General features: G+C 43.4%; 1 protein-coding gene across 1 annotated transcript in view; it reads right to left on the bottom strand.

Moving 5' to 3' along the window:
• LOC140491773 (tyrosine-protein kinase ITK/TSK-like) overlaps positions 1 to 14,639 on the bottom strand; it is a 78,330-nt gene that overhangs the window by 43,050 nt on the left and 20,641 nt on the right. The window contains exons 3-8 of the mRNA XM_072590176.1: positions 9,262 to 9,343; positions 7,660 to 7,788; positions 6,088 to 6,125; positions 5,615 to 5,796; positions 3,013 to 3,078; positions 1,177 to 1,231 (exon numbers count right to left, since the gene is read on the bottom strand). Coding sequence (XP_072446277.1) covers positions 1,177 to 1,231; positions 3,013 to 3,078; positions 5,615 to 5,796; positions 6,088 to 6,125; positions 7,660 to 7,788; positions 9,262 to 9,343 — 552 coding nt within the window. The remainder of the gene's footprint in view (positions 1 to 1,176; positions 1,232 to 3,012; positions 3,079 to 5,614; positions 5,797 to 6,087; positions 6,126 to 7,659; positions 7,789 to 9,261; positions 9,344 to 14,639) is intronic.

Here is a 14,639-nt window from a genome sequence, read left to right as displayed (position 1 = left end):
TGCGTGAAAAAGTTGCCCGTTAGGTCCCTTTTAGATTAGATTAGATTAGATTACTTACAGTGTGGAAACAGGCCCTTCGAATCTTTCCCCTCTCACCCTAAACCTATGTCCTCTAGGCTTGGACTCCCCTACCCTGTCTTGACCTTTAGTTGCATCCAGTACCACAGCAACATGTGCAGTTTTGGTGGCCCTGCTTTAGGAAGGATATTATTCAGCGGAAGAGGGTTCAGAAAAGTTCACCAGAAACAAAGTTGCCGGAAATGGTGGATTCGAGTTGTAAGGAGAGGCTGGATAGGCTGGGACTTTTTTTTCTGGAGCGTAGGAGGGTGGGAGGTGACCTTATAGAGCATTATAAAATCATGAGGGGCATGGATAAAGCGAATGGCAGGTGTCTTTTCCCTAGGGTGGGGGATTTCAAGCTTAGGGGGTATAGTTTTAAGGTGAAAGGGGAAAGTTCTAAAAAAAGACATGAGAGGCAATTCTTTTACTGAGAGTGATTCGTGTCTGGAATGAACTTCCTGTGGAAGTGGTGGATGTGGGTAGAATTGCAAGGTTTAAAAGACATTGATAAATACATTTGGATAAGGACATGAATAAAATATTTGGAGAGCTATGGGCTAAGTGCAGGCTGGTGGGACTAGTTTAGTTTGGGATTATGGTTGCCATGGACTGATTGAAAGGCCTGTTTCTGTGATGTATGACTCTACGACTAGTAAGGTGTTTTTGAGATCTATTAAGACCAAACATTGTATCAAACTATCCAACATGGGTCAACAAGAAGCACACTGCTACATTCTCAGGGTTACTTAGCAATGGAGATTTGTCAGTGACCCCTGCAGCCTATACCCTAAAAGAATGAATATTCCCTGGATAGTGCTGTAACCTATGGACCAAGAGCAGGAAAGCAGATAGCTATACACTGTGGTCAACACTGCAAGATGGGCGAAATAGTCTCCTTCCACAAAAAAATTTCAATGTTTTTATGTTTCTATGCACAAAATGTGCTCCGTCATTGTCACACACTCCAGAAGCAATTCTCCTTCATCCTGTTGACTGGATTGTGCTCAGTTACTTACCCCCACCACCACCACCCACCCCCCTCCCCACACCCTCTCCACATTCTACCTCCCATTCTCACACCCTGGCCTCAGAAACAGTGACACTCAAACCTCTCACCTCTTTCTGAAGCAGATGTTCTGCTTTGTTCCGGCTGATGTTCTTGTTGTACCACCTGTAAGATGAGGGAGATGTAAGTGAGGTAATGTCCATCACACGATTGACATGTGGAAGCAGCTGAGCAGGCATGCACTCCGAGAAATCTCTCATGGCCCCCACTCTGTCATGTTACTAACTTGGGAACTCCATTTATGGCAGTAATGGAAGTCACAGCATCTTATAGCTCAGAAGGAGACCATTTTGGTCATACTAGGGCTGTCAAGTTAGTCCCACTGCCCCACTCTGTCCCTTTAGCACTCCAAATCTCTCTATCAAATTGTCAAGAACACAGAAACAAACTTAAATAATATGAGCAGGAGTAGGCCATTCAGTCCCTCAAACCTGTTCTACCGGCCAATAAGGTCTTGGCTGATCTACTACCTCAATTGCACTTTCCCATGCTGTCTCTATATCCCTGATTCTCTTAAAGTTCAATTTCTGTGTTGCATGTACCCATCAAGCAAGCACCCACTGTCTTTAGGATAGGGAATGACAAAATTCCATCTAGTTCCAAGCTGAAAGTTGCTTTGGGAATGTGCTTTCACCACCCTTTCTCATCCCAAATTCCAACAACTCGCTGCACCAAGATATTTTGCCTTATCTCACTCTCTAATCGTTTGCCAATCACTTCAAATCTGTGTTCTCTAATTACCAACCATCCTTCCAATCAATAGAGCTTTCCTTTATTTAACCTCCAGAAACACTGCCATTTGGGAAGATATCTCCGACACACGTACCTGCACACACATACATTCAAACACACACATAAACACAAAAGCACATGGAAACTGATACACATATGCATAAACACACACATAGACACAGAGACAGATATAAACACAGATGCACACATACACAAACACACAGACGCACATACAGACAAATATAAGAAGGAACAAAGAGGATTGATAAAGGCAGAGTGGAGGACATGATCTGTATGGACTTCAGTCAGTTGTTTGACAAGGTTCAGAATGGTAAACTGGTTAAAAGGTTAGACTACATGGAATACAGGAAGAACTAGACATCTGGGAATAGAACTGGTTCGAAGGTAAGAGACAGAGGGTGGTGGTGGAGGGTTGGTTTTCAGACTGGAGGCCTGTGACCAGCAGTGTGCTGCAAGGATCGGTGCTGGGTCCATTGCTTTTCGTGATTAATATAAATGATTTGGATGTGAATCTAGGCGGTCTGGTTAGCAAGTTTGCAAATTACACTAAGATTGGTAGTGTAGTGGACAGTGAAGAAGGTTACTTCAGAGTACAATGGGACCTTGATGAGATGGGCCAATGGACCGAGGAATGGCAGATGGAGTTTAATTTAAATAAATGCTGCATTTTGGAAAGGCACATCAGGCAAGGACTTAATGGCAAGGTCCTGGGGAGTGTTGCTGAACAAAGGGACCTTGGAATGCAGGTTCATAATTCCTTGAAAGTGGAGTCACAGATAGATAGGATAGTGAAGAAGGCGTTTGGTATGCTTGCCTTTATCGATCAGAGCATTGAGTATTGGCATTGGGAGGTCATGTTGCGGCTTTACAGGACATTGGTTAGGCCAATTTTGGAATATTGTGTGCAATTCTGGTCTTGTTGCTATAGAATGGATGTCGTGAAACTTGAAAGTGCTCAGAAAAGACTTTATGAGGATGTTGCCAGGGGCTGTTTTCCCTGGAGGCTGAGGGGGTGACCTTATAGAGGTTTATAAAATCTACATACAGATATATATACACATACATAGTTCGATGGATTGATGGGGGAGAGCTGAAAATGATCGAAATAATAACATAAAATAGAAGGTTCTTACTCATAGGCCTGTAGATTCTCAGGGCTCTTTTCCACCACGTAGCTGCTGGGGATATACCCGGTCATCCTGCATGGAGCCCAAATCAAGAGTGATGATTATTACCGGATTAGGCCTCTTAATCATCCAAACCATGGTGGATACAAGCCCAGCACATTCACCCTTTCCTCATAAGAATCACAGAATTTTTACAGGGTGGATGCAGGCCATTCGGCCTATCGAGTCCACACTGACCATGTGAAGTGCATCCCACCCAGACCCACCCCGTAACCCCACATTCCCCATGTCTAACGCATCTAGCCTGCACCTCCCTGAACACTATAGGTAATTTAGCATGGCAAATTCACCTTTAGACTGTGGGAGGAAACCAGAGCACCCAAAGGAAACCCATGCAGACACGGGGAGATCATGCAAACTTCACACAGACAGTTGCCTGAGGCTGGAATCGAACCTGGGTCCCTGGCGCTGTGAGGCAGCAGTGCTAACCAGTGATCCCAAGTGACTGACTCAACACCATTCCCCACCTACCAGTGTCATCTGTAAACTCAGCAATAATTCCTTTGTCCAGGTTGCTGACATTCATGGTCCCATCACTAAGCACTGTGGACTTCCACAGGTCACCTGCTGCCATCCTGAAGAATCCATTTATCCCAGTCTCTGCCTTCTGCCAGTCCTGCCCCTAACCACCATGGGCTTTTATCTGAAGAAGGGTTGCACCTGAAACATTGACTTCTCCACCTCCTGTTGCTGCCTGGCATGCTGTGTTCTTCCAGCCTCCTGCTTATCTACCTTTTATCTTACAGAGCAGCTTTGTGCATGGCACCTTTTGGAAATCCAAATAGATCACATCCATTGGTTCTCCTTTGTCTAACTTGCTCATTGTATCTTCAAAGAATAGTAACAAATTTGTCACACATGGCATTCCCTTGATGAAACTGTGCTGACTATTTCACCAAGTACTTCTAAGATGTTCTGCAATCTCATTCCTCAATCATGTACATTAAAATCTTACCAACAGCTGAGGTCAGGCTAACCAGCTTTTGTTTCCTGTCTGCTGCCTTCCTCCCTTCCTAAACAAGGGTATTATAGCCACTTTCCAGTCTAAGACCCTTCCTGACTCGATTCTGAAAGATCACCATCAATGCCTCCACAATCGCCTCAGCTATCTCTTTCAGAACTCTTGGATATAGTCCATTTGGTCCAGGGATTTATCCAACTTTTAGTTTCCCAACATTTGGAGATGCCGGTGTTGGACTGGGGTGTACAAAATTAAAAATCACACAGCACTAGGTTATAGTCCAACAGGTTTAATTGGAAGCACACTAGCTTTCGGAGCGCTGCTCCTTCATCAGGTGATTGTCAACCACATACTGAAGGAGCAGCGCTCTGAAAGCTAGTGTGCTTCCAATTAAACCTGTTGGACTATAACCTTTGTTGTGTGATTTTTAACTTATTTCTCAATACCTTCTCTTTAGTGGTGACCATTACATTCAACTCCAGCCCTTTCCTCTCTTAAAATTCTGTTATGTTTCTGGTATCTTGCACCATGAAGACTGATGTAAAGTTACTAGTCAGTTCCTCCGTAATTTTTTTTGTTCCCCATTACTACTCTTCCAGCCTCATTTTCCAGCAATCCAATATAAACTCTTGCTTCTCTTTATTTTTAATATATCTAATAAAACTCTTGCAGTCATTTTTTTTAAATTTTAGGAGCTAGCTTACCCTCATACTTCATCTTCCCTCCCTTTATTGCATTTTTAGTTATCCTCTGCTGGCTTTTAATGGTGTCACAATCCTCTGGCTTTACTCCAATCTTCACCACATTATATGCTTTTCCCTTTGCTTTTATGCTCACCCTGACTTCCCTCGTTAGCCATGGTTGCCTTGTCCTCACCTTAGTTAAAAATCACACAACAAAACAAGACCTAAGAGCCAACTTTTTCACACAGAGGGTGGTACGTGTATGGAATGAGCTGCCAGAGGAAGTGGTGGAAGCTGGTACAATTGCAACATTTAAGAGGCATCTGGATGGGTATATGAATAGGAAGGGTTTGGAGGGATATGGGCCAGTTGCTGGCAGGTGGGACTAGATTGGGTTGTGATATCTGGTCGGCATGGGCGGGTTGGACCGAAGGGTCTGTTTCCATGCTGTACATCTCGATGACTGACTCGATGACCAGGTTATAGTCCAACAGGAACACTGGCTCCTCCACATCACAGTTTTTTAGAGTCATGGAATCATAGATCATCTTCCTTAGGATAAATCTCTGCTGTGTCTCATGAATTAACCTCTGAAACTCCTGCTATTGATGCTCCACCATCTTCATAAATATCATACATATAGGATAATCACTGATAAATCAACAGGAAATTCAGGAGAACCTTCTTAATCCAAAGAGTGGTGAGAATATGGAACATGGAGCAGTTGAGGTGAATAATGCAGATACATTTAGGGGGTAGTTAATGCAGAAAAAGAATTGAAGGATCTATGAATACGATGAGGTGAAGCAAGGTGGGAAGAAATTTATCTGAAGCACAGACCTCATTATAGACTTGTGGGACCGAATGGACTGTTTCTATGCTGTGACGGTGGGATTGGTCTTACCCATTTTTATCACGTGCATGCCACCAGTTTGCATCAATCTTCTCAATGATTACATATTCCTCGTTCTTCACCAGTGACAGGTCCTGCACATTTTGACCATGGAAGTCATACAGAGCCACCACCACGAACTCCATCTCTGGCTCTGCCCCCAGCTCCACTGGCTCTGGTGGCAAAGGTTTCCACTAGTTTGCAAAGTGAAAGCAACACTGTCAATTGGGAGAGGCCCAAAATAAACTTGTGAGAGCTCAAAATGCAACGGACTCAGAAAACCAAAACTGCGGGAGAAACTCGACAGGTCTGGCAGCATCTGTGGAGCTAAAGCCGAGCTAAGATATATGAGTTAACCGAGGACTCCAACTGTTAACTCTGCTTTCTCTGTATAGATGCTGCCAGGCCTGCTGAGTTTCTCCAGCAATTTATGTTTCTGCATCTGACTTCCAGCATTCATACTTTATTTTATGAAGCAGACTCACCTTGTTAAGTTCCGGAGTCGGGGGAAGAGGTTTCTTGGCTAAAAAGACAAGAACGTATGATGTTAGACACTTGGGACATCACCGAGACTAATCCAGCCTTACATGTGACAGAGAAACAATGGACTTCACGTGCTTAAGGGTTATTGCATTTTTTCTGTGACAGCCACCCCACCTATCCCATGTTGAGAATGTTCCTTTGAGACATGAGAATTGAGAATGAGTGCTTTGAAAGGCTCCTGCCACCACAAATAGTTACTCACAGAATAGCAACGTTATTCTTAACTCTTTGGGTGCCATTGCAATCAATGACTCAGCGATCAAAATGTCTCATGTTTTCCAACCACCCATTTAACTTGCTTTCAAACCTTTGACCTCTAACTTTCAAAAGGACAAGGGCAGCAGATATGTGGGAACACCACCACCTATGAATTTCACCCCAAACCACACACTGTCCTGACTTGGAAATATATTACCATTCCTTCACTGTCGCTATGTCAAAATTCTGACAATCCCTCCTGTACAGGCCTGTGGGTATAGCTACACCAGATGACTCACTACCATCTCTCAAGGACAATTAGGAATGGGCGATTACCATTAGCCTTCACAATAGCGCGAGGGTATGGTGGCACAGTGATAAGCACTGCAGTCTCACAGCGCCAGGGGCTCAGATTCGATTCCAGTCTTGGGGGACAGTCTGTGTGGAGTTTGCATGCTCTCTTCGTGTTTGTGTGAGTTTCCTCCCACAGTTCAAAGATGTGCAGGTTAGCTGGATTGGCCATGCTAAAGTGTCCATAGTGTCCAGGGATGTGCAGATTGGGTAGATTAGCCATGGGAAATGTGGAGTTACGGGGATAAGGAGGGGGGACTGGCTGGGATGCTCTTCAGGGGGTCAGTGCAGAGTCAATGGGCTGAATGGTCTCTATCTGCACCGTAGAGATTTCATTCTATGAATAATGCTCACATCCCTTGAACCAAAAAAATGAAGTGGCAAGAAAATGGAATCAAAGGTTATCAGATGTGCCATGGGTCTCATAGAATGATGAGCAGATGTCATGAGCCAAATGGCCTTCTCCGACACCTTCAGTTCTTTGCATGTCCCTCATCCATCTTAAAGCATCAATATTCCACGGTGTGAAGTAAAAGGAAACATATTTGTTCTGAGCCAAAAGAGAAAATGCTGGAAAGTCTCAGCAGGTCTGGCAGCATCTGTAGGGAGAGAAAAGAGCTGACATTTCGAGTCTAACTGATCCGTTGTCAGTTTCAGATTCCAGAATCCGCAGTAATTTGCCTTTATCCCTTGTTCTGAGCCAAGCCCAGTTAATCTCCTATGCACCCTATGCCCAACATTTTTCTCACTCATTAACAAATCAAAGATGGAAACAGAAATTCTCCTTAAAGGAGGTTATACAATAACTGGGTCTGTTACTGGCTGAGTCTGCACTGAGCAAGGACTAATCCTGGAACTCACTATGATATTGAGGGTGGAGGGGAGGAAGCTACACCTGTTTTGAATGAAGGAAATATTTCTTTTTAAATGAAACGTTGCAAGATGGAGTAAGGGTAACAACGTACAGTCTCTGTTAGGATCATATAACAGGCATCCCATAGCCAACTTATCTGGCTGTGCACAACATCTCCAGTAGCCATCAGTCCAGAAATTTGGGTGGTACTTAGGAATCAGAATGTTGTTGTTCTTAGTTTCTGAAAGAGAAGAGCACAGGAAGTGACATCAGCAGTAAAACTTGCACCAGTTACAATTGGATCTAAGTTCCAAATTCATTGTGCATCACCAACAGGCAATATGGGACAACTCTATTCCGATCCCTTGAGTCTGTTCAGTTGGATCATAACTGGTCTCTATGTCATTTAACTGCCTTAGCTCCATATCCCTGTCCACCTTTACGGGTGATTATCTATCAATCTCAGTCTTCAAAACATGCTTTGATTCTCTCCAAAACAGTAATTTAAAAGAAAGAGTTGCAGATTTCCACCACCTTTTATCTACAGCACAGGACAAGGCCCTTCAGCCCATTGACCTATGCAGGTCAAAAACAATCACTCAACTATTTTAATCTCATTATCTAAAAATAGCCCATAGCCTCGTACGCCTTGGCATCACAAGTATATATCTCAATACTTCTTAAATACTATGTGCCTCTACCACCATTGCAGATAGTGAATCCTATATTCCCAGCGCTCTCTAGGTAACAATGTGTTTTCTCACATCTCCTCTAAACCTTCTGCCTCTTAAATCTATGGCCCCTGGTCATTAATCTTTCAATCAAGGGAAACGTTTCTTCCTATCTACCCTATCTATGTCATTCATAATTTTATACATCACAATCATCTTCCTTCTTAATCTGCTCCGCTCTAAGCAAAACAGTCCCAGTCTGTCTAACCTTTCCTCATAACTCTCTGACCTCAAGGCAACATCCTGGTAAATCCCTCTGCATTCTCTCCGGTTTGAAGAAATTCACAGCTATCAACCTCATTCCAATTTTGGGATCATATCTGCTTGTTCTACTTGTCTGCCTCCGATTATTAATGAGAACCCACATAGGAAATTAATTTCACCCTTATTTTTAATATCATGATAGGACTGTTGGATCTAACATACTTGCCCAATTTTGCCACACATCCCACCAATCGACCCACTACCTGTGTTCACCTATCACTACCTCACTGTTCTATCACTCTTCCTACCCCACACCCCTCCCTTTATCTGGAGCTCCCCCTACTCCCACATCTAGTCCAAAAGAAGGGTTATACCTGAAACATTATACTTCTCCACCTCCCAGTGCTGCCTGGATTGCTGTGTTCTTCCCGCCTCCTGTTTGTCTAGTTTGGATTCCAGCATCTGCGATTTCTTTGTCTCTGCCCGATTTTCAGGACCGACCTCAAACATCCCTTCATATCGCTTAATCCCACTCACCTACCTTCTGTCCGTATCCCACAATCCAACCCTACCTACCTTCTCTCCTTTTCCCTCAACTCTAGCTACCCACTGGTGAGATGGGTTGGTCAGCTTTTTGAGATAGACAATACAGGGACGATGGGCCAAGTGGCCTCTTTGTCTGTCATACAATTCTAGGATCAGCCCAATCGGTTGCTCAGGTCACCAATCCCACAGGACTACACAACTCAGTATTTACATCGAGTTTCTTTTTTCCTCACCTTCTTTCAGGGCGCTTACCCACTTTTGTCGACTTTCTTTACTGGGTGCGAATACATACAAAATATAATTTTCATGAACAACCTGGGAAAAAAGACAATGTTTAAGAAGTGTGGCTTTATCAATGACAGAGTCTGGTTATATCATTAAGAGTCTGCAAATAAGCACTGCTTCTCCAGACTTTCTGGTCACTTCTTTAACATTTGAACTGCCTATGTAAACAGCTGCTTGTAATGATAGAGTTGTATGATTTAGACACTAGGTAGCAACAAGCTGTGAGTCCCCGATGTCACTGAATCTCTACAGTATGGAACCAGGCCATTCGATCCATACTGACCCTCCAAAGAGCATCCCACCAGGACCCATTCCCCTACCCTATCCCTATAATCCTGCATTTCCCATGGCTAATCCACCTAGCCTGTATATTCCTAGACATTATGGACAATGCTGGCACGGTGGTTCAGTGGTTCGCACTGTTGCCTCACAGCGCCAGGGACCTGGATTCGATTCCTACCTTGGGTGACTGTCTGTGTGGAGTTTGCACATTTTCCCTGTGTCTGTGTGGGTTTCCTCTAGGTGCTCTGGTTTCCTCCCACAATCCAAAGATGAGCAGGTTAGGTGAATTGGCCATCCTCAATTGCCCATAGTCAGAGGTAAAATGTAGGGGGATGGGTTACTCTTCAGAGGGTCAGTGTGGACTTGTTAGGCCGAAGGGCCTGTTTCCATACTGTAGGGAATCTAATCTAATTAAGTATGCCAAATCCACCTAACTTGCATATCTTTGGACTGTGGAAGGAAACCCACACAGACAGGGGGGGAATGTGCAAGCTCCACATTAATGGTTGCCTAAGGCTAGAATCAAACCCAGGTCCCCGACACTGTGAGGCAGCAGTGTTAACCACTGAGCCACCATACCACCCTCACTCCTAATTCCACTTTCATCTTGCATATACAGGGGTATCTGGTAAGAGTGGTAATGTCACTGGATTGGTAATCCCGAGGGTCAGACTAACAGTCTGCAGAAATGGGTTGGAATCCTACCATAGCAGTTTAAATGCAATTGATAAAAGTTGAAATTGAAAGCTGGCTTATGTTGTGCAGATCATGGAACTATTACAAATTCTCATCAAATCCCTTCTGATTTCTTCTGTCCTGTAGTGAAGGGAATCTATATAGATCATATAGATCACGTCCACCGCTCTGCCCTCATCAATCCTCTTTGTTACTTCTTCAAAAATCTCAATCAAGTTTGTGAGACATGATTTCCCCCACACAAAGCCATGTTGACTACCCCTAATCAGTCCTTGCCTTTCCAAATACATGTACATCCTGTCCCTCAGGATTCCCTCCAACAACTTGCCCACCACTGACGTCAGGCTCACTGGCCTATAGTTCCCTGGCTTGTCTTTACCACCCTTCTTAAACAGAGGCACCATGTTTGTCAACCTCCAGTCTTCCGGCACCTCACCTGTGACTATTGATGATACAAATGTCTCAGCAAAAGGCTCAGCAATCACTTCCCTAGCTTCTCAAAAGAGTTCGAGGTTCACTTGATCAGGTCCTGGGGATTTATCCACCTCAATATGTTTTAAGACATCCAGCATCTCCTCCTCTCTAAAAGTGACATTTTTCATGATGTCATCATCTATTTTTCCACATTCTATATCTTCCATGTGCTTTTCCACAGTAAACACCAATGCAAAACAGTATGTCCCCCATCTCCTGCGGTTCCACAGATAGGCTGCCTTGCTGAACTTTAAGGGGCCTTATTCTCTCCTTAGTTACCCTTTTGTCCTTAATGTATTTATAAAGTCCCTTTGGGTTTTCCTTTGCCCTATTTGCCAAAGCTATCTCATGTCCCCTTTTTGCCTCCTAATTTCTCTCTTAAGTATACTCCTACTGCCTTTATACTCTTCTAAGGATTCACTTGAACTCTGCTGTCTATATGCTTTAATCATTTATATAAATGATTTGGATGTGAACATAGGAGGTATGGTTAGTAAGTTTGCAGATGACACCAAAATTGGAGGTGTAGTGGACAGCAAAGAAGGTTACCTCAGAGTGCAACAGGATCTTGATCAGATGGGCCAATGGGCTGAGGAATGACAGATAGAGTTTACTTTTGATAAATGTGAGGTGCTGCATTTTGGAAAGACAAATTAGGGCAGAACTTATACACTTAATGGTAAGGTCCTGGGAGATGTTGCTAAACAAAGAGACCTTGGAGTGCAAGTTCGTAGCTCCTTGAAAGTGGACTTGCAGGTAGATAGGATAGTGAAGAAGACATTTGGTATGCTTTCCTTTGTTGGTCAGAGTATTGAGTACAGGAGTTAGGAGGTCATGTAGTGGCTGTACAGGACATTGGTTAAACTACGCTTGGAATATTGCATGCAATTCTGGTCTCCTTCCTATCGGAAAGATGTTGTGAAACTTGAAAGGGTTCAGAAACAACTTACAAGGATGTTGCCAGGGTTGGAGGATTTGAGCTACAGGGAGAGGCTAAACATGCTGGGGCTGTTTTCCCTGGGAATGTTGGAGCCTGAGAAGTGACCTTATAGAGGTTTATAAAATCATGAGGGACATGGATAGGATAAATAGGCAAAGTCTTTTCCCTGGGGTAAGGAGTCCAGAACTAGAGGGCATAGGTTTAGGCTGAGAGGGGAAAGATATAAAAGAGACCTAAGGGGCAGTTTTTTCACACAGTGGGTGGTACGTGTATGGAATGAGCTGCCAGAGGAAGTGGTGGAGGCTGGTACAATTGCAACATTTAAGAGGCATGTGAATGGGTATATGAATAGGAAGGATTTGGAGGGATATGGGTCAAGTGCTGGTAAATGGGACTAGATTAGTTTGGGATATCTGGTCAGCATGGACAGGTTGGATCAAAGGACCTGCTTCCACGCTGTCCATTTCTATGATCCATGACTCTATCTACTCTACGTGTAACTCTGGATCGACAGTAATGAGACTCGGAGATAGTAAAGACTGCAGATGCTGGAGGACAGAGTCGATAGACGTGAAGCCTGAAAAGCACATCAGGTCAGACAGCATCTGAGGAGCAGGAAAGTCAATGGATTGGGCCGACACCCTTCATCAATGAGATGGCCTTGCAACTCAGTTCAAGAGCAGTTGCTAATGAGCAACAATGGCTGGCCATACCAGTGACCAGTGGCATCCCTGAAAGAATATTTTAAAAGTTTAAATTAATTCACTGAATGCAGGCCCTTCCAATGCCAAAGGCACTGATTAGACATGACAACAGGAATTGGACAAAATACTTAACAATAGCAATGGAATTTAAAGCGAATAGAGTCATAGAGATGTACAGCATGGAAACAGACCCTTGGGTCCAACCTGTCCATGCCGACCAGATATCCCAAATTAATCTAGACCCATTTACCAGCACTTGACCCATTTCCCTCTAAACCCTTCCTGTTCATATACCCATCCAAATGCCTGTTAAATATTGCAATTGTACCAGCCTCCACCACTTCCTCTGGCAGCCCATTCTACACATGCAACACCCTCTGCATGAAACAGTTGCCCCTTAGGTCCCTTTTATATCTTTCCCCTCTCACCATAAACCTATGCCCTCTAGTTCTGGAGTCCCCCACCCCAGGGAAAAGACCTTGTCTATTTACCCTATCATAGATTTATTTTGTTAATAGTGAGAGATAAGGATCTGTGGAGGATGCAAGGGATTAGAGGTCTATCAACATGAAACCCCAGTACCATTGTATGGATATTAAAAGTGTCCAAATGCCAAGTGGAATTGTGGCCTTTAATTCAAGGGACCAAAATGTAAAAATGGCAGAAGTGATGTTTCACTTGAATGGTACTCTAGTCAGACCACATCTGGAATAGTGCAATTAACTCTGGGTACCACACTTCCAAAAGAAAATGTTTTAACCTCGAAGGTGGTGTAGGTTCACCAGATTGACAGCAGAACCTGTATTTAATAGAAGGAAAACAGGGAGACTCCATTCATTGTGTTTAAAGGGTTGAGGGCAGAGATTGAAAAGGGTCCAAGATTTTAAGTCAACACAACGCTCAGCACACCCAACCAACAGAGTACAACATATGACCAAAGCATCAGAAATACAAAGAGCATGATGATCAAAATTCCCAGCAGTCAGACCACATTTTGAATACTGTGTCTATTTCTGTCACCAAGACACAGCAGAGACATGTTTCATGGATAATCACCTGTGTCCAAATAAGATTTCTTGCAGGCCTGTGTCAAAGGTTCAAGACATCAGGAGAGATTGAGCATTAGAGCCCAAGGTATTCTGACAAAGGGATGTAAGATGATTCAGGATATTTCAGTTAAACCACAGGCCTATAACTTAGTTTAGATAGGATCAAAATAGTTACAGGCAGTATTAGAACTGATACCAATAAATTTCTCAGAGACAGCGAACAACATGTGGAATAACGTTCCAGGTAAAGTAATGGGAGATAAATCACTAAAATCTTTGGGAAGCGATTGATTGCTGCATAGATATCATATTGGAACCTATCGATTGATGACTAAGAATAGACTGAACGGCCCCTCTTTGTCCGTAATGATTTGAAAACTTCTGTGGCTTGATTAAATTCTGATGGGAAACAGGACAATTAACCAGATGTCAGATCTGGTGCAGTTCTTCAATATAAATATCACCCTCCTTTCTGGTTTCCTTGGTGGAGATTTGTGTGACCACGTTTGCAAACGAAGGTAGCGGATAGAATATTTTAGCAGCTCTATACACCTTTTCACAACCTCAGAAAGTCTGCACATGCAATGCATGGTTGACAATATATTGACAGCACAAAACATGCCCATTTAGCTTATTGCACCAGGGTATATGCTTTATATAATCTTCCCATTTCTCTGCACCTAACTCCATCAAGCAAGTCCTTATATTTCTATTGCTGTTATGTGTTTATCTAACATGCTCCCTAAACATCTGTTTGCCTTAAGCACACCTTCAGTAGTGAAATTTGCATGTGCACCTCTCACTGGGTAAAGCTGTTTTCCTGTGTTCCTTTTGTGTTGCAGAACAAACTGGAATAAACGCGTCATTTTCACATTTAAAACTGTAACTAGCAGAGTGTTACAGAGATCAGTGCTGCGCCTCAATTATTTACAACCTACATTAATGACTAATGAAGGAACTGGCTGTATCGTAGCCACATTTGCTGATGCTGCAAAGATAGGCAGGTGTGCAAGCTGTAAGGAGAGTGCAAAATGAGTCTGCAAAAGGATATGGGTGAAGTCTATACGTGAATGGACAAACATAGGCAGATGCAGTACGTTATAGAAAACGTGAGGCAGTAAGATAATAAAACAGGACATGATTAAATGGAGTGAGTGCAGAATGCTGGGGCACAAAGGGCC

The sequence above is a fragment of the Chiloscyllium punctatum genome, chromosome 20 (genome assembly GCF_047496795.1).
Source record: "Chiloscyllium punctatum isolate Juve2018m chromosome 20, sChiPun1.3, whole genome shotgun sequence".
NCBI lineage: Eukaryota > Metazoa > Chordata > Chondrichthyes > Orectolobiformes > Hemiscylliidae > Chiloscyllium > Chiloscyllium punctatum.
This window is presented reverse-complemented; position numbering and strand designations above follow the sequence as displayed.